General features: G+C 46.1%; 1 protein-coding gene across 4 annotated transcripts in view; it reads right to left on the reverse strand.

Moving 5' to 3' along the window:
* PCDH1 (protocadherin 1) overlaps positions 1-20706 on the reverse strand; it is an 82495-nt gene that overhangs the window by 7969 nt on the left and 53820 nt on the right. For all 4 annotated transcript variants that reach the window (XM_081872605.1, XM_081872606.1, XM_081872604.1 and 1 more), the window contains exon 4: positions 8451-8670. In XM_081872605.1, coding sequence (XP_081728731.1) covers positions 8451-8670 — 220 coding nt within the window. The remainder of the gene's footprint in view (positions 1-8450; positions 8671-20706) is intronic.

Raw genomic sequence — 20706 nt, forward strand, 5'->3', positions numbered from 1 at the left:
TTTTTTCTTTCCTTTAATTTTTTGGGGGGGGTCCCAAGAGAGTGGGGTCCTAAGCTATAGCTTGTTTAGCTCATACGTAAATCCGGCACTGCTCAGGATACAGCCCCACTCTCAACTCCCTAAGCGTTCACTGTCACACCTGCCCACCCAGCAATCCCATGGGGCTTTCACCACCAAAGCAGGGCAATGCTATCTCTCCAAGACTTGATCCTGGCCTCCCCCAGAAACAGCCAGATCTGAAACCGATGAGTATTCTGATTCATGTCAACACCTTTTACAATCTTCTTTCCCCCCACCTTCCAAATTGACAATGTGCTCCTAACCTGCATTTTCACACAGCGAATCCCAAACTGTGGGCCAGGCACACTTGTGTAAAGATTAGAGGGATGGACTGGGCCTGGGGAGACCCAAACTAACAGGCAAATTAAGCAGCTGAACAGATTGAGCAGCAGGGAAAGCAGACAGCACAGACCACTCTGCCCTTTGAGCTAACAGATTCAAAGGTCCCAGGGAAACAAATTCAATAAAAACAGGCATGCAGGTGCAAAGGCACCAGGGGTGTGAGCCTAGGAACCAGGGCCAAGGCTCGTGAATCCAGGATCAGAAAGGAGCTCCAGACTTCATGGGAGCTGAGAAGTTGTTCCAACAAGTATTCACGCCCACCAGCCAAGCTTTAAAGCTCAGGTGGGGTGCAGTCCTTACTCATGAGAATCTCTTCTTGCAGCTCTTGCCTCCAAGCAGGTGCTACATCTACATGGTTGGGTCTCCTGCCTCCCCATAGGTGCTGCCTTCCCTTGGGAGAGAGCGCTGGACCTGCCTCCCCCTCTACATCCTGCTCACCCCAGGCTGTGGCTCAGAGCCCTCCCCAGACTCTGACAGTAGTCTTTCCCCCACAGGAAGCGGGGAAGAGGGTGGAACTCCTGTCTCAACTTTGGAGCCATATGTGTCTGGAGAGAGGGAAAGGCTTCCATCCAGGGGCGTATGAAGTGGGGGGCGGAGGGGGTGGGCCGCCCCGCGTGCCACTCTGGGGTGTGTGTGACAAGATGGCCCCTGCCCCCCCAGCTGTAGAGCGGTCAAGGGTGCGCGGCGTCCGTACAGGCTGCCGCTCTCTTGCGCCATCCATACGGGCATCCGTATGGGCTGCCTCTTGCACGATGACCGCACAGGCTACCATGCACGTGCACTCCATACAGGATGTGGTACATGCACAGTTCATACGGGCTGCCACTTGCACGGTGACTGTACAGGCTGCCGCGTGCCCTACGGACTGTGCATGTGCCGCATCCTGTATGGAGTGCGCATGTGCGGCATCCCGTACGGAGTGCGCATGCGCAGCAGCCTGTGTGGTCACCGTGCAAGAGGTAGCCTGTACTGATGCCTGTATGGACGGTGCGAGAGAGCCACACATGCGCAGTACGTACGGGCTGCCCTGCCCCGGGTGCCGGAAAGGGTTCCTCCACCGCTGCTTCCATCTCCTCCAACCTCTGACTCATCTCCCTCCAGAGTCTGCCATCCGTGTCTGAGCTCGATGGTACTAAGATTGTAATGACATGGTTGGGTCTTGCAAAGCACCCTAAGGTTTCCACAGGGACCTTAGAAGTTTCTATTGGGGAAGAGCGTCTGGTGATTGTTTATTTGAGAGGCATTAGGAGACATTCTGCTACTGCCTGCACCGGTGCAAAGCACCTTTTCTCCTGGTGTTTGTTTCAAAGCATTTACTGCTAATGAGCTTTTCTTTAAATGTGCAGTGTGCAATTACATTTTTTTTTGCATTTATTCCCTGACAGAATAAGCATCAAAGAACTCAAAGTAAGCAGGATGTTCATCACTGGAACTTCCTGCCACTGTAGAGCAGGCAGTGAGATTGCTGTAGGAACTTACATCTATTGATGCTGCTAATGTTTGATTTGCATTTGCAGCAGGAGAGACCCATAAAAGGAAAACACGGCAGCTGGAAACGATATATACCCTAAGCCCAGAGCTAGGAATAATAGCTAGCTAGTAGAGTTGGAAGGGTCCCAGGGGTCATCTAGTCCAACCCCCTGCAATACAATAATCTCAACTAAAGCATCGTTGACAGATGGCCATCCCATCTCTGCTTAAAAGCCACTTGTGATGGCCTGGGATTCCGATTCAGAGGCTGAACCAGAGGAATCCCAGCCTGCACAGGAGTCCCTGCCTCCAGGGCCAGCTGAACTGGGGCCTTGATTCTGAAGCGCCTGCACCTGTGCCGGATCCTCAGGAGCAGGCACCAGGTGATCCCACTCTGGCTCCAGAGGTAGTTGAGGACAGTGCCGGCAGGTGAGTCTCCCCCTGGGCCCAGTAACCCTTTAGCCTCTCCTGAACTGCAGAGACTCAGGGCAGAGAGGCGAAGGGAACTGGTTGCTCCCAGGAGGAGTGCTCGCCTTAAGGCCAAGAGAGGCGGGTCTCCTAGGGGCCGGGACCGCCCCTGGCCTCAGAACAGATAAAGGCCAGTCGGCCCGGTCCCAGGTTGTGGGAGCAACGTCATTGTTGAGTACCTGTTCCTGCCCGGACCCAGACCTAACTCTCCAGTGCTCCTGTCCCCGCCCGGCTTCCTGCTTCGGACCTCGCCCCGCTCCTTGTGGACTGATTCCAGGCTAGTGACCCAGGACCGGACTTTGACTACTCCAACGGTAACCTTCCCCCCGGGATCAGCACACCACCAAGGAAGGTGAGTGCACCACCTTCTGAGTCCATTCAACTGTTGAACACCTCTTAGTGTCAGAAAGTTCCTCCTGATGTTTAGCCGGAATCTCTTTCCTTGTAACTTAAAGCCATTGGTTGGAGTCCTCCCCTCCAGAGCAGGAGTGCTCCATCTTCCATGTGACAGCTCTTAATATATTTGGTGATGGCTATCCTATCTCCTCTCAGTCTCCTCTTCTCCAGGCAAAACATACCCAGATCCTTCAACCGTTCCTCATAAGGCTTGGTTTCCAGACCTTTGATCATTTTGGTCGCCCTCCCTACCTCAGATTCAGAAGCATTCCAGGGAAAAGATTTGGAGGTAAATGCAGCAGTCAAAAGCCCTGCAAACAGATCCCAAGTGAAGGAATTGGAAGAGGCCTGTAAGGCACTGGAATTAATGGGGCTAAGCTAGTCATGTCGATTCATTTCAGTGGGTTTACTCTGAGTAGAAATAATATTGGCTACAACCCAAAGGTTTCAGGCATTGGATAATCAGTGGTTAAGACAGAAGGGGAGAGCATGCAGGTGGTGCAAAACAAAGACAAATTGTTTCAATTGTTTCTACTGCCTTGACGCCAACCCATTAAGCCGCCACCCAAGGACAGGTATTAAATCTCCCTTCTCTCTTGGCAAGCAAGCCTAGCAAAACCCTCAGGGTTTCCCTGCTTCTCCATCTTCTGTTTCCAGCCTAATCATGTCTCTCTTTCTTCCCCTTGCTATTGTGAGTTCTTCCCTCCTTAGATGCATCACCTCCAAATCTCAGATCCATCTTTCCTCACAGTCTATAGCCACCCACTGCAATTTCAGGCTGGCAGGCAAACAGATCTGTGCCACAGAATGCTCTGTATGTCTGCTCAGGATTAAGTCCCACTATGTTCAGTGTAGAGGCTTCTTCCTTGGTAAGTGTATTTGGAATATTCAGTAATGGGGTTTGTATACAGTGGTGCCCCGCCAGACGAATGCCTCGCAAGACGAAAAACCTGCTAGACGAAAGGGTTTTCCATTTTGGAGGCGCTTCGCAAAACGAATTTCCTATGGGCTTGCTTCGCAAGACGAAAATGTCTTGCGAGTTTTTCCGACTTTTCCCCCCTCCCCCCCTTTTCTAAGCCGCTAAGCCGCTTATCTGCTTATCCGCTAAGCCGCTAAAAGCCGCTAAGCCGCTAATAGCGCTAATCCGCTAAGCCGTCAATGGGCTTGCTTTGCAAGACGAAAAAACCGCTAGACGAAGAGAATCGCGGAACGGATTCTTTTCGTCTTGCAAGGCACCACTGTAGTTTGAAGGATATAAATACTATTGACATAAAGAGAGCATAATGAATGGAGCAGTCCAATAGAGCAGTCTATGCTTTTGGTTCAGGATCCAGGTCAACAAGAAGCAAGGGGCAGTGCCAAAGGGGGTCTACTAATGCTTGGTTGCCCAAAGAACTACAACAACCTGGAGCCAGCCCTTCTAGCTAGGCTACATGTTTGCTATGAAGTTTCACCTGAGATCAGGGACTCCTCCTCATTTATTTTCTGCAAATACGACAGCACAGTAAGTGGAAATGCAAAATGTGAAAACTTTGCAAAGAGGATGCTTCTGTGCAGGAACTGAAGTCCAGCCAATCATTAAGAATTCACTATATAGTTCTTACAGGGACGCGGGTGGCCCTGTGGGTAAAACCTCAGCGCCTAGGACTTGCCGATCGCATGGTCGGCGGTTCGAATCCCTGCGCGGGGTGCGCTCCTATCATTCGGTCCCAGCGCCTGCCAACTTAGCAGTTTGAAAGCACCCCCGGGTGCAAGTAGATAAATAGGGACCGCTTACCAGCGGGAAGGTAAACGGCGTTTTGTGTGCTGCGCTGGCTCGCCAGATGCAGCTTTGTCACGCTGGCCACGTGACCCGGAAGTGTCTGCGGACAGCGCTGGCTCCCGGCCTCTAGAGTGAGATGAGCGCACAACCCTAGAGTCTGGCAAGACTGGCCCGAACGGGCAGGGGTACCTTTACCTTTACCTTATATAGTTCTTACAGTGCAATGGTAAACAGGTGCATGCGTACATTACTGTACTATGGTGTGTGGATAAAAAGAGTAAACAATATTATTATTGTGATTTTGTTGATGTATCTTTATGTTACTTCAAAGCTACATTGGGAGGAATTGTATCCTGATATAAATAAATGTAATGAATGGACTTCGGCATGTATTTTGTCCAATTTCATTCCCCTCCCCGGAGCTTACATGCAGGGAGTTTTTACGTGAGGAAGTATCCAAAAATATGACTCTCCCCCCCCCCCCCCGCAATCTGATGTTTTACTCAGAGTAAACCCATTGAAATTAATGAACATGGCTTAACCTAGGCCCATTAACTTCAACAAGTAAGTCAACTTTAAGTAAAACTTAGTTGAATATCACCCAGTGTCTAGAATTCTACCACCCAAATCTATCAAAATGCTATGTGAAACTTGCAGAATGGCTCAAAAATGTTCTTCAATATATTCTGAAGGTCTGAGGGAAACCAGTTGGAGAGCTGTCAGCTATGGATTTTTGGTGGACATAAAATACCTGGACTTGCTTAGTGAATAATATCATCAAATGAGGGACTTATCCTTTTTCCTTATGTTACATTATGTTAGGTACATTTAAGGCAGCACCTTAAATCCAGCACCTAGGATGGACTGAGGTACTATTGCAGAACAATGTGGAGGGATCCTCAGTGCTTGGAATGAACTCCTTCAGCTGACCCAAGTTCACTGAACTAGCTGGGGGGAAAAATCTGAACTACACACAAAAGTAGTTTCCCAAAGTTGTCAGGTAAACTAAAGGTGAATTAAGTTCATTTTGGAGTAGAACTTTAAATAATTTCTGGTTCATCTTCATGTTCATTCTCTCCCTGCCTCCATTGGGCTCATAGCTTACGTTTTAAAAAAGGAGTCAGTTCAACATCTTTAAAGAAAGCAGAACATGGAGGCAACATTCTAAGGTTTATTAGGCAGATATGGAGGCACTGCTGTTGCTAAGGATGCTTAGTCACTTAATCACTGTTGCTAAGCAACCAGAAGGAAGGAATGTGAGGGATTTTCTGTATCTTCCCTGATTAAGAGATTTGTTCTCTTCCAACAGGAGCAGCTGGCAGTGAGAAGTACAGGAACAGGAACAAAGTGAATGATTTCTTGTGCTTTTAACGACTGTGTGGCTGGCACAAATTAAACAGGGCAAGCCTTTTCTAATATGGAAATACAATTGTGAGGCAAGCCTTACCTGTTCATATTATTGTCTTTCAGACATCTTTTTACTTGTTTCTGGCACTGGATTTATTTGTGGATACTATATTTTAGCACAACATCATGTAACACCTGAATGCAGGTATATTACCGTATTTTTCGCCCTATAGGACGCACCGTCCCATAAGGCGCACCTAGGTTTTTTTGGGGAAATAAAGGGGAAAAAATTATTTCCCCGCCCAGGTGCGGGGCTGGGGCAGGGGAGGCCCGAGCTTCCCCGCCCCAGCCCCCAAACAGGCAGCTCTCTGCAAGCCGTGGGAGCCCAGCGCTGGCTCCCGCTGCTTGCGGAGAGGTCCGCGAATCCTGGACGTGCTGAGCTCAGCGCGCGCAGGCTTCTGCATGCAGGCAACTCTCCGCCAGCAGCGGGAGCGCTCCCGCTGCTCGCGGAGAGATCCGCGAAGCCTGCAGAGCGAGAGGGGTCGGTGCGCACCGACCCCTCTCGCTCTCCAGGCTTCAGCGAAAGCCTGCATTCGCCCCATAGGACGCACACACATTTCCCCTTCATTTTTGGAGGGGAAAAAGTGAGTCCTATAGGGCGAAAAATACGGTATATATATTTTCCCGCCCCACCCCCGGGTTCTTGCAAGAGGAAGGGCAGGCTATGAATTTAATAAACAAACGAACAATCTCTCTGCAAGACCATGAAACGTATGTGTCCCCAAACCTGAGTGCAAGGCAGGGGAAAGGATCTGATACCCAATGTGCAAAAGCACCTCTTTTAAGCCAGTTTTATGCTCCAACAGGAACCCATTTCACAGAAGGAAAAGTGGTGATACTAGCTAAGGAGACAGTTAACTTGCCCCAGAACCCAAGGACAAAGGCAGAGGTGGGGGCTGATGCCAAAAGCATAAAACCATTCCTTAACCCACAGTTCTCTCTTTCAGGATCACCCACAACTGTCTTTTACACACACTCCCCAAAAGCACACTCACACTCAAAACTTTCACACACACACAAACATATTCTCTCCCTGTTACTTAACCTCCTGTTGCCCCTCCCCCCGCCATTAAAATTCAGTGGGGTGCATTATTTCATTCAAGTGGTGCTGGAAATCTTAATAATAAATTGAGGTGGGTTATTTTTGGCTTCCTCTTTTTCTTCCCTCCTACTTCCTTAATCCTTAGCATGTACCCGAGCTGCTGCTCAACATGCAAATTTCTGTCTGTGTTTCGGGGTTTCGTTTCTACATAAGTGTTGATGCATTAAAGGTAAAGGGACCCCTGACCGTTAGGTCCAGTCGTGGCCGACTCTGGGGTTGCGGTGCTCATCTTGCTTTATTGGCCGAGGGAGCCGGCATACAGCTTCCGGGTCATGTGGCCAGCATGACTAAGCTGCTTCTGGCAAACCAGAGCAGTGCACGGAAACGCCATTTACCTTCCCGCTGGAGTGGTACCTATTGATCTACTTGCCCTTTGATGTGCTTTCGAACTGCTAGGTTGGCAGGAGCAAGGACCGAGCAACAGGAGCTCACCCCGTCGCGGGGATTCAAACTGCCAACCTTCTGATCGGCAAGTCCTAGGCTCTGTGGTTTAACCCACAGCGCCACCCACGTCCCATGTTGATGCATTAGTGATCTGCTATTCTTCCACTTTGTTTTCAGGACTTTGCAGTTTTCTGAAGTCCACAGGCTGCATCTTCTTTTCTTACAGTTTACTGATGTGCACCAGTACATCTGGGGAGTGACTAATTTACAACACGGAAAGGAATGTGAATCCTATTGTGTCATCACATCAAAGTCACTTTTTGCAGTGTGCATATGTTCTGGTGTGCATCAGTAACTACCAGCAAACTGATGCAAACTGAAAATGGTGCACAAAAAAAGGCATGCACCAAATCAGAAATTATGTTGAGAATTACACCAAGTTAAGTGGGAAGGTAGACTGAACAGAATGCAGATCATAGCAAACTCATGGATTGGTATGGAGTACTGTATTTTTTGCTCTATAAGACTCACTTTTCCCTCCTAAAAAGTAAGGGGAAATGTGTGTGCGTCTTATGGAGTGAATTCAGGCTGCGCAGCTATCCCAGAAGCCAGAACAGCAAGAGGGATTGCTGCTTTCACTGCGCAGCGATCCCTCTTGCTGTTCTGGCTTCTGAGATTCAGAATTTTTTTTTATTGTTTTCCTCCTCCAAAAACTAGGTGCATCTTGTGGTCTGGTGCGTCTTATAGAGCGAAAAATACGGTAAATCCATCCATATGCTGAATAGTCTGCTACAAACTCATGTCCTGAAACCCTCTCTGTGTGTCTTCTGCTCCTTTCATTCCTTCCCCTATCCACTCTTTGGATATTGATCTGTCCCAATTTTTACAGCAAATTTACTATTAAAGTATTCCCTCGCCACTGTTCACGCCCAGTGCACAATCCTGCTCTGTTCCTTGCTTTGGTAGCAGCAGTGCACGCTCTTTGGCAAGTGGGACACAGCTCTACTCATACTGGTGGGTTTCCTAAAGAGCCTTAGCCATTTTGAGCAGGTTCCTTACCATTCTCAGGGTGCTCAATTTCCCCAATGCTGCCATCTGGCGTGGTGCGCTCATAGTGATCCTCCGGCAGAGCCAGTGGTCCAATGCGGGGCCCCGATGACGACTTGCTGCTTGGTGTTTCTGACTCCTCAAGGCCACTGTCATAGTAACTGTGTTGGGAGGGGTCCTGCAGATCTTGCGCCTGATTGGCTGCAGAGAATGTCACTCGGCGATGAGGTAACTGCGCAAAAACAAAAACAAAACAAAACAAAATCACAAAAACATATTCCATAGGTGAATGTTGCCACTACAATCAGGGGTGAACGAAGGCGTTGTGACACCCAGGGCAGCAAACCGCCATGTGAGACATCGCTACGTACGGCGCATGCGCCATACATAGTGGTTTGCTGGTGGCGCCACTCCAGCGCCATACGGACGGTGCTGGAACCCTCTGTTTGCGGCTACAGCCACAAACGGAGGACCCTCCACATGTGGCTGCGACGGCAAGATGGCTGCTCGCACTGTCACGAGCCCCCATGGGGTGCCTTCTTGTCACCCCCCCCAGGCATGGCACCCGGGGCACACCGTCCACCCCGCCCCCCTGTTGCGACGCCACTGACTACAATGAATAGCAAGGAAGCACAACTTAGCAATGCAACCTGAGAAACACTTCTCCATTAAGAGAGCCCACCTAGATCATGAGATGAGCTAGACCGTACCCAGTACATGCAACAGTAATAAATACTAAGAGCTGTTAGCAACCTGAAGATAGTCAATGCCAACGATCTTTGTACTAAACATAAGGCAGAGATTCAAGATGCCTTCTCACACTTTGTGATGCTGCCTCCTCAAAAGTAGAAAGCACATAAAAGGTACATGTAAACCTCCAAGATTCCCTGGTGTGTGTGTGTGTGTATCTATCATCTATCTATCTATCTATCTATCTATCTATCTATCTATCTATCTATCTATCTATCATCTATCATCTACCTATCTACCTACCTACCTACCTATCTATCTATCTATCTATCTATCTATCTATCTATCTATCATCTATCTATCATCTATCTATCTATATCATCTATCTATACCTATCTATCATCTATCTATCTACCTACCTATCTATCTATCTATCTATCTATCTATCTATCTATCTATCATCTATCTATCTATCTATTATCTATCTCTATCTATCTATCTATCTATTATCTCTATCTATCTATCTATCTATCTATCTATCTATCTATCTATCTATCCATCTATCATCTATCATCATCTATCTATCTATCTATCTATCTATCTATCTATCTATCTATCTATCTATAATAAATCACTGTTTTACATATTTTTACCCTTCCTTTCAAGTACCCTTTCAAAGTGGTTTCTTTGCTCATAAGTGCCATAGTCACAGAGGCACCTGATGAAGTAGATGCCAGTCCCCCAAAATGTATGTCGTGGAGGTGGCGGCTTGCCAGCGTGCAAGATGGCTATATAATTTAATCTCTCCCATACCCACCAAGGTCCTTTTTGCTCTATACCAACATAACTTAGATGCGCTAAGTTGTTGAGACGGACAATCTAACAGGGGAATGCAACTGGCATCTGGTAGGAGACATACAAAACCCCCTGAATTAGATCTGCATGAAAGAGAACATTCTTAGTTGGGGCTGTCAAGCGCCAATGAAACTGATACCGTGCAGGATGGGCTCCGACCAGGGAAAGGCGTGAAACTAACAACCTGTCAAATGGTGGAGACATTGCTCATTACTTTAAATCACCCCACAATGACTTAGCAGCGGACTGGCAGGCAGCGATTGCACTGCTTGGGCTGAACCGTTCCGATTTGCAGGTATGGTGGATACGGCAAGCAAGGTGTTTGAACTGCCTCTGCTTTATTGGCCGAGGGAACCGGCGTACAACTTCCGGGTGATGTGGCCAGCATGACTAAGCCGCTTCTGGCGAACCAGAGCAGCGCACGGAAACGCCGTTTACCTTCCCGCCGGAGCGGTACCTATTTATCTACTTGCACTTGATGTGCTTTCGAATTGCTAGGTGGGCAGGAGCTGGGACTGAGCAACGGGAGCTCACCCCGTCATGGGGATTCGAACTGTCGACCTTCTGATTGGCAAGTCCTAGGCTCTGTGGTTTAACCCACAGAACCACCCACGTCCCTGAAGGTAATGGGGCCTTTTATATGTCCAGCTGTCCTTTGTCAACAACAAATTGTTGCTGTTTTTTGTGTGTTGAATATATGCCATATGGTAATTTATGGACCTAATAGGTATCTAAAGCCATTTGCACATAACAAAATATGTATTTTATCAAAGCAATTGTCGATCTGTACTGTATATAGAAATGAGCAAACCAGTGATATTTTAGGGAGCAGGCTAGCAGGCGGGGCCCATTACTTACATCATAGGAGACTACACAATGCAAAACACTGTTGCCGTATGTAGGTTTTGTTTTCTTTGTTTTTTATCTTATATTTTGGAAATGTACATCCAGTTTTTTCCCCCTTTAAATTTTTTGGGGCTCCCAATAGAGTGCAGCCCTAAGCTATAGCTTGTTTAGCTTATACATAAATCCGGCACTGACCGCAATACCTCAAGGACCGCCTCTCCCCATATGAACCAGCCTGGACCCTGTGATCATCCTCTGAAACCCTTCTTCATTGACCTCCCTCACAAGAGGTCTGGTGGGTGGTAACATGAAAAGGGCCTTTTCTGTGGTGGCTCCCCATTTGGGGAACCCTTTTCCCAGGGAGGCTGACCTGGTGCTTTCGTTACAAATCTTTAGGTACCAGGCAAAAACATCCCTCTTCTCCCAGGCCTTTGGCTAATTAAACCATCTAGGCCTTTTAAACTGAGGTGGTGCGGGTTACTGTTTTGTTTGTTGCTATGGTATATGTTTTTGTGCTTTTATATTTTAAACTGCCAGGTGATCCTTGGATGAATGGCAGTACAGAAATTTAATTAATAAATCCATCCATCCATCCATCCATCCATCCATCCGGGTTTCATTCTGACTAGGCAGACTCCAGACTCTATGCATAGAGGTTTTAAGGTGGTGGCCCATAGCAACTCTCAAAAGGTCTCAACATCCCTGAGTATTCTTGATATTTTTAAAGTATTCAACTAAATCGCAAAATTAATAAAAGCAACAGACACATTAAGCAATAAGGCATCGTGGGTTTTTTTTAGACAAACAAAAGGAAAAATAAAATGGAACAAAGGGAATTAAAAACAAGTAATTATAGTAGGTGTTGTTTGTTAAAAAACAGAATGTGATTAGAATAAAAAAAGAAACAAACAAAGAAATAAATCACATAAATAAAAGCCGTACAACTGAACTAAGGCAGGGGTAAAATGGAATGACCCTATACTGATCCCTGCTAAAAGTTTGGAAAATAACAACCAAACTTACACAATCTGGAAAAAATGAAAAACAGCAGAATGAAGTCAAATTGATTGAAGTATTGATTTTCAGTTGTTTGCTAGGAAACAGAAAGCAACTGGGAAGAATGCCAACAGTCCACTCTTCTTCCAAGCCCCCTTGCTTTCTCAGGCAGAACTCGCAGAACAGCATCAAGGAAACAAATGCTTTTTATTTACTTCAACATTCCTCCTCCAAATGTATGCCTTGGAAGAATATTTCGCTCTCATGAAAACCTAGACCTGACCACCAAAAAAAGCCCAACTCTCCACCCTCTTCCCACTTGAGCTCAGGGTGTTTTTTGTTTAATTGCAATAGTTGCTTTATGTTAAATAGGAAAATGTTGTGGTTTGGGGTGTGTGTGGCTAAGTCCACAGATCAACATCAGACTTTAGAGGGTCCCTGATGCAATGTGAGATGCCTTATTACTGGTACAGTCCAACACAAACATGTGAAAACATCACCCAAATTCACTTCATAATTTGGGCTGCATATCCCTAATACAGAGGGACGCGGGTGGAGCTGTGGGTTAAACTACAGAGCCTAGGACTTGCCGATCAGAAGGTCGCGGTTCGAATCCCTGCTACGGGGTGAGCTCCCATTGCTCGGTCCCTCACCTGCCCACCTAACAGTTCGAAAGCACGTCAAAGTGCAGGTAGATAAATAGGTACCACTCTGGCAGGAAGGTAAATGGCGTTTCCGTGCGCTGCTCTGGTTTGCCAGAAGTGGCTTAGTCATGCTGGCCACGTGACCCAGAAGCTGTACGCTGGCTCCCTCGACCAATAAAACGAGATGAGCGCCACAACCCCAGAGTTGGCCACGACTGGACCTAATGGTCAGGGGTCTCTATATCCCTAATACAAACTCATGTAGATCCATTCCTAAACAGTCTGTCCTCAGGGTCAGAAATTAGGCAGGTGCGTCAAAGTTTTCATAGAATCATATCATTCATAGCATTTTGGAGTCAGGTGAGATCCTGGAAGTACTCTGGTCAATGCAGAACAGCCACTTTTACTCTAACCAAAACACAAACTAGAATGTAGGACCAAGAGAGTCAAACAATAAAAGAGATCTGGCAACGGAGGAGCAGGAAGTAGGCTTCTTACTCACATATATAATACAGAATCAAACTAGAATTCAACTGCTATATAGTAAAACCTGAAAGTTGGAAGCTGTATTTTAATTTAGATAGTAAAGGGAAAGGGACCCCTGACTAGGAAGTCTAGTTGCAGACGACTCTGGGGTTGTGGTGCTCATCTCACTTTACTGGCCGAGGGAGCCAGCGTACAGCTTCCAGGTCATGTGGCCAGCATGACTACGCTGCTTCTGGCAAACCAGAGCAGTTCACGGAAATTCTGTTTACCTTCCTGCCAGAGTGGTACCTACTTGCACTTTGACGTGCTTTCAAACTGCTAGGTTGGCAGGAGCAGGGAGCGAGCAACAGGACCTCACCCCGTCATGGGGATTCGAACTGCCGACCTTCTCTTTGGCAAGCCCTAGGCTCTGTGGTTTAGACCACATCTTCAAATATCTAAAAGGCATGGAAGATGCACCAAGCTTGTTGTCTCTTGTTATGGAGGGCAGGACCCGAACCAATGGTTTCAACTTACAAGAAAGGAGATTCCGACTAAACATCAGGATGAACTTTCTGACAGTAAAAGCTGTTGGACAGTAGAACGGTCTCCCTCAGGAGGTTGTGGACTCTCCTTCCTTGGAGGTTTTTAAGCAGAGGTTGAGTGGCCATCTGTCATGGATGTTTTAGCTGAGATTCCTGCACTGCAGAGGTCTGGACTGGATGGCGCTTGGGGTCCCTTCCACCGGTGCAATTCTATGATTCTAGCCTCTTTAGTGTTTCCAGTAGTTTCCTCCCTCCCTTAATCTTGTCAAACACTAAACTTTTTTCATAGATTGCTTTCTTCCTGTGATCTGAGGCAGCCACCTCAGGTGGAGAAGTGAGGATAAACAGTTGTGGCTTCTGGTGAGATCTCATGGGGTTCTTGTGATATCTAACCAGAAGCTGCTGTAGTCACTTCTCCTGTGCTGAGGGAGCACTCTGCCTGCCCCTGCTGCCATGACTGCTCAAAAAGCAAGGGAAAGCAGCATCTCCCAGGTTTCCGTGAGATCTTGCAGGCCTCTTGAGAGATCTCACTGGAATCTGGAAGCTGCACAACCCTGCTAAGTGAGGTTTCAGCAGGAGGGCTCCTTCCCATTTCAGCTCAGGTGATGAAATGGGATGGACTGTTCCTGGGCCTACCACCTGCTCACTTGACCCTTGCCTATTAGGACCGGGTGTCTAGGCTTCTGAGGTAGCTTAATACCTCCCTGAGGGAAGGGTTTGTTCCTATCTGGTTCATGGAGGTGCTGATAAGAGTACTTATGGACCCCTTGGTCTCAAATTTCCCTCTTGAGGGCAAGGTGCTGGATGAGTGGTTGCCTCTTAATTCCAGACAGTCTTGGGTGATGGTGATTATTTGGATCCATTCCAGTCTGGTTTCAGGCCTGGTTATGGGACAAAAGTAGCTTTGGCCACCATGGTGGATGACTTACACAGGTGAATGGATGGGTTATGTGCTACCATATTAGTTCTGGACCTCTCATAGCAGCTTTCAATACCACCTACCATGGTATCCTTCTAGGTCACCTGTTGGGGTTGGGCTAAAGGGGGCGCCATCTTACAGTAGTTCTGGTCCTTCCTGGATGGCTGTACTTAATAGGGTGGTGCCAGGGTTTACAGAGTTCCACGGGAGTCTATATGATTTTCAGCCAATGAGGAAAGCCATCTAGAGCTTTGCAGTGTTGTTAGTACATTGGTGACACACAACTCTACCTCTCTTTGTCATCCTCTGATCCAAGGGGTTGCTGAAGTTCTGAACTGATGGCTGGAGACAGTTCTGGGGTGGGTGAGGGTGAATAACCTGAGTTTAAATCTGAGCAAGATTGTGATATCCCCAGATCCAGAAGGAAGTTTACAACTGGTTCTGGATGCAATAGTATCCCCCTTGAAAGACCAAACACACCGCTTGAAACTCACACAAAGACTAAATCCATATGAAAAAGATCCCTGCTCAATCCTTTTTGTATGGTTTAATTAATGTGCATAATCATACTAACTGAAAACTGCAGCAAATCGCACATGACAGCAAGCTTGACGAAAAAGGGATTGCAAATACATCGCTGCCACTCCTCAAATAAGAAATTTCAGAACTCTGAACTTAAGAAAGAAAACCAGATTGTTGCCCTCATATCTGACTGTTTGTTCCATTTAATTCAATGGGATTTTCTTCTTATACATGCATTCCACAATATTTGTTGCAGCTTACTTTGTAATAATAATAATAATAATAATAATAATAATAATAATAATAATTCATTAGGAGTTCTAGAAAGTGTGGAATTTAAAACAACACACTGGAGTGTGTCTCTTCCAAAACGATGACCTTAAAGAACTGCAGTCTCAGAAAGATTTCAGATTGCCAACAGCAGGGTGGTTCCTTTCCCCTTAATCTATCGAGGGCTGAGGGTGGTCCATTTCTGTTGCTTGAAAAGGAGCCTGTTCCAACCAGCTGATATTCTGATGCAGAGGTGGGCTGGCAGAAAACTCTTCCGGGCCAGCACATTTCACGCTCTTTTGATTACTGTTCAGCGTGATATGGAGCATCTTGGGGAACAAATCCCTCTTTAATGAGGCATTTGGTTTCCTGCAACACATTGCAAATTTGGTGTGAACAACACCCACACTTCTTGGTAGTCTGGAAACAGAGGAGGCTGCCTTATATCAAGTCAGACCAGTGGTCCCTCTAACTCACTGTTGCTTCTAGTAACTGGCAGTGCTTTTCCAGGGTTTCAAACTAGAGTCTGTCCTTCCCTTACCAAGAGATGCCAGCGACTGAACCTGGGACCTCTGCCCGTCAAGCAGTGGCTCTACCCGTGAGTCACAGCGCATCTAACACAACAGGTGAGCACACTTATTATCATTCAGTAATGTCACTACCACTTGGTTTCCTGACCAACAACACCTGAGCCAGCTCTGGGTGTTCCTTGGGAAGAGTTGCTTGGGCTCTTATCACTTCCACTGCCCACTGCAATTCGCAGCGTACCTTCGTTGCTCTGTGCTCTGGTTCCGATTACGGAGTTTGTTTCCTTCTCAGCTGCAGCCACAGGGACACCTGCTGGTAGATGCTACTCAATACTTACTCACTTTTATGTGGCTATCCATCTCATCATTTTGTCAAGGGGAAGCAGTAAGATGAGAAGGAGGAGAATTATGCCCTTTATATGCAAACTACATTATTAAACGTACACTGTTTGCCTGCAAGCCTAGAGTTTACTCTGCATTACCTTTAAAGAAAAAGAAAAGAATGCCCCACAGAGGAACTTACATTGGCCACAAGAAAAGCTGAATCTGTAACCTGCATAAATGATGTAAATTAGCATTATTATTTTGAAAGATTTACCCAGCATTTTCACTAATAATGCTTTCTATACTAGAAGTCACCAATGTGGGGCCAATGGGCTCCATGGAGGCTTGTAAAGCTATCTCCTCCCCTCTGTGCCAGAAATGTTGGCAATGACTATGATTGAAATAATGGTAATAGCTGCCTCTTCCCAGTTCCTGCTTGACCCTGTCTGTGCATTGGGCCTAGTGGGGCAGAGGACATGGCAGTGAGTGGTAGGTGGAGCTAAAAGTTGGTGTCCCCACGTCCTCTTGCTTTGCCCATAGGAAGCGCCATGAGTTCCAAGTAGCAGGGCTGGCTGGATGCAATGGATGCTCCTGGAGAGGGTCTCAGTGGGGTTGGACAGACCCTGCCAGGGGCTTGCGGATGAGGATTCAGGAAGAGGTGCAAGTTTGGCGGGATCCTCTCTGCCCAATCCCATCACCCAGGCATGCAGCTTCTGCATCTCAGGAGTTGCCAGGGTCCACTCCAGACATCTTGCTTGTGAGGCTAATCCTGCCTCCAAAGGCATCTGAGTCTTTCTCTGGTTTGACCCCTCAAGAGAAACCTGTAGGGTCACCCATCCTGTCTACTCCAGAGGATTCACAGCACAGGCATGAGCCCAGTCTTCTCAAAGGAATGCCCACTGGCATTTATAGTCTAAGGAACAGTCCCGCTTGCCGGGCTAAGTTTGTGCCCATATCATGGGATCATAGGTGAGGAGGAGGTTGCTTGTTGGACCAGCGTCTTAGCTTGCTTAGCCATGCATTGCATCTGCAGGGTCTTGAACTTCCCTTTGTTTACGTACTGCACTGATTTCAGTATTAACGGTTTTGTTGAACCCATAATTTGAGTTCTTCGCCCAGTGGGAACCAGGACAGGAAGCTGCCAAGTCAGATCTTCGGATCCTCTTGCTCAGTTCCGTCTGCACAGCACTTGTCCGCGGATTCAGGCAGGGACCTTTCCTTTACCTGGAAATGCCAGGGATTAACCCGACAGGACCTTCTGCATGCAAAGAAGATGCTCTGCTACTGACTTGCACTCCTCCTCCTCCAGAATGCTAAGATTAAGAAATTAAACAGATGACGCTATTCATCACCTGGCTAGAGAAACTTCCATTCTGAGCTTCTACATGTATAGTTAGAAGTAAGTTCCCCCATGATGAAAAGATTTTATTCATTAGTGCATAGGATTGCAGCATTGATAAGCTCACTTTTCGTTCTCATTAGCTTTTTGTGTGTATCTGGCTGCTGCTAAATTCACAAGAGCAGAGCCAATGAAAAAGAAGCAGCTGGCAACCCTGCTGCCAGAGAAATGCCTTGCAGAGACAAGCAGGGCTACCACCATTTTTCACAGAGCTCAATCCTCCAAGGACCACCATTTTGGAGACATTTTTTTCCCCGTTCCGAGTATCATCCATTTTGAAGTAAGCAAAACTGTGCGCATGTTTGGAATGTTAGAAGGTTGTTGGAATGAAGTAATGTGGTTTTAGCAGAAATGATATAAAGGATTAAGTAAAAATGGATTTTTTAATTGGTGAAAGACGAGAATTACAGTATATTAAGATAAATTATTAGGATAAAAACAAAGCTGGAAAGGATTTGCTGAAACATCTAATTGAACTAGAATACAAAAAAGGGAGGTGTGAGGAGGTCAAGGAAATAAGCAAAGGAAAGAAAGTTATGTAAAGGTTTGATCTGTGGTTTTTTTTTTGTCAATTGTATTTTTTCTGTCTTTTTTCTTTTTCTTTTTTTGTCCTTTTATTTTTTATCTTTGTAATCTTTAAAATTTGAATAAATACTATTTTCCAGAAAAACAACAACTGTGCGCATGTTTTATGTTTGAGTACCGAGTACAAAATTAGCTCCCCAAAGCCCTGAGATTCCTGATAACTTGTCCCCAGACAGAAACAGCTCGGACCTGCCAGTGGTTCTACTTCATTTTCTCCCTACAAATTGTGGAGAATTTTGGGGAACTCCACAGAATTGCTCTCCTTTACAATGCTTTGATGGGCTGAATGGAACTCCCCTATCTACCCATTGACAACAGGGAAACAGAGCAGGCAGGTGTGCTCAAAATATTCATCTAAGGGGCAGCTGGTCAAGTGGACTCCCTGGCTCTCCCAAAGCTTCTCTAAAGACACTTCCCTAAAGGTCCAGGGCAAAAGTACCTTCTCAACTGCCCTTTATTTCAACAGCTGCCTCTGTCCTTACTGTATACTCACAGCTCCTGCTATCCAAATGCTCATTGCACAACAATTCACTTATCCAAAGATGAGGAATTAGTGCCCAAACCTCGTAATACACACCACAGGTACCCAAACAGCTGGACCTACTTGTAGTACTGTAAACAAATAAGCAGCCTTAAACAAACTTTGTTTTTTGTGTGTGTTTTGGTCTGCAGCAACCGTTTCACTTGCAAAAGGCAAGCAAATAAGGAAAACGCGCTCTCTTATTTTTCTGCTGTCTCCCTTTCCCTCCTTTTGCAAACTTTCAGAGGTTTTCCAGGTTTTTTTTTCTCGTGTGTGTGTGTGAAAACTCCATGTTCAAGAATGCATTAGAAATTTCCCTATAGAAAGCAATGGAAATCGTTAGCTCGTTATGTGAAACGTTCACCCAATGAACAATTTCCTGAAAACGCCTTGTGTTTGGATAGAAGGACTTGCGTGTGCACCCTTATTCCCGCCAACAGAGCTGCGATTCCCAGAGTGGTTTAACAATAAATCTTTCTTCCCAATGAACTCTGGGAATTGTAGGCTTGAGATGGGAAGAGGCGTCTCCTAACAGCTCTCAGCACCCTTAACAAACTGCAGTTCCCAGGATTCTTTGGGGGAAGCCATGAATGTTCAAAAGGAGAGTGAGACTGCTTTAAGTTCCTGTCCATGAGGGTCTTAGGGAAAGAAGGTGGCTCCTCTCCATACAACTTTTGTAAGGATTGGGTAGCCAGACCCCAAATTAAGAAGGAAGAAAGTTGGCAATGGGTGTGTATGGAGACTTACATAACCTCCCTTCTCTCCGCCAAGTCTTCTCAGCAACCGCTGCTTCTCGCATCAGAACAGGATGCAGATTAAAGAGGCAATTTAAGGTTCCTTTATTTCTACTGCTGCAGTCAGCCATCAGAGAAGTGTTGAGGGGCAAGGAGCAAAAGAATGACTGGGAGATGAATTATGAACCTGGATCATGAATTATGCACCCACGGTTTTCCTGCACTGCCATAGGATTATGACAATAATTACAAATCACGAATAAATGGCATGCTTGCAGCACTATCGGTATGCAATAACTGGTTGCAAGTGAAATTTAGGAAAACAGGTCAACAGAAAGAGCCTTATAAACTCTCACCATTTAATACTCCATACCCCAGCCTCCCTTTCCTGTGTCTGTTCTGCCCAATACACAGAAGTCTCCAAATGCTGCTAGATGAGGTCACAAAAGGTCCTTGGCTTGATACCAGGAGGTAGTAGATAATGACTTGCTCCAAAGGGCTCACAAGTTCTAATAAGCAAACAGCAATGTAGCTGAATGTGCGAGGCATGAGCTACAGTGCCGGGAATATCAATCAGAGCTACTGGCATCCCTGCACAGCAGAGAGGGAGAGAGAGAGAGAGAGAGAGAGAGAGAGAGAGAGAGAGAGAGAGAGAGGGAGAGAGAGGGGTGGGGTTGGGGATGCAAGAAGCTGGGGCTTTTATACACAGAAGTACTTCTGTACAGATTGGAAAGTGGTGCAAAGGTGGAGCCACTGACGTAGCTTTCAATAGAGTAAAACACTTCAGACTGCACTGTCATGGCACACAACAACAACAACAGTTGTTATTATTAGCATAATAACAATGTAGCGGTCCACAGATATGCCTTTATTAAGGCAAGATTTAACGCCTTTCCTTCTAATGTCATGAATAACAGATTTTCCAATGGTCAGATCTCAGCGGTGTGTGTATGCGATAATAGATCTATAGAATCCTTACAACATATACTATTCAGTTGTTCACTACATTCAGTTTCTCGGATCAGATTTTTGTCCCCTTTATTATTGGAAATCTCAGGTGACCCCTTGGAAACACAACTAATACATTTACTGCAAGATTCTGATCCGAGCAGGTCTCTTTCTGTTGCCAGATTTCTGATAACAGTATTAGCTTATAAGAGGGAAAATGGATTACTCTATGATTATTGATTTTGCCCAAATAATATTGATTTATATTGATAATTTAATATTTTAAGCGCTATATTGTTCTTATTTTAATGGAATTTAGAAATTTATGGTTTGAGATGTACTTGATTTAAACGTATTTTAATTTATTAATTTTACTTTGTTATACCTGTTTTGCTGTATGATCTGTTGAATATGGGCCTATGGCCGCAATAAACTATCAATCAATTAGCATAATAACAATAATAAAGTTGTGTTGTTGT

This window comes from Podarcis erhardii (assembly GCF_964252035.2).
Source record: "Podarcis erhardii genome assembly, chromosome: 8".
NCBI lineage: Eukaryota > Metazoa > Chordata > Lepidosauria > Squamata > Lacertidae > Podarcis > Podarcis erhardii.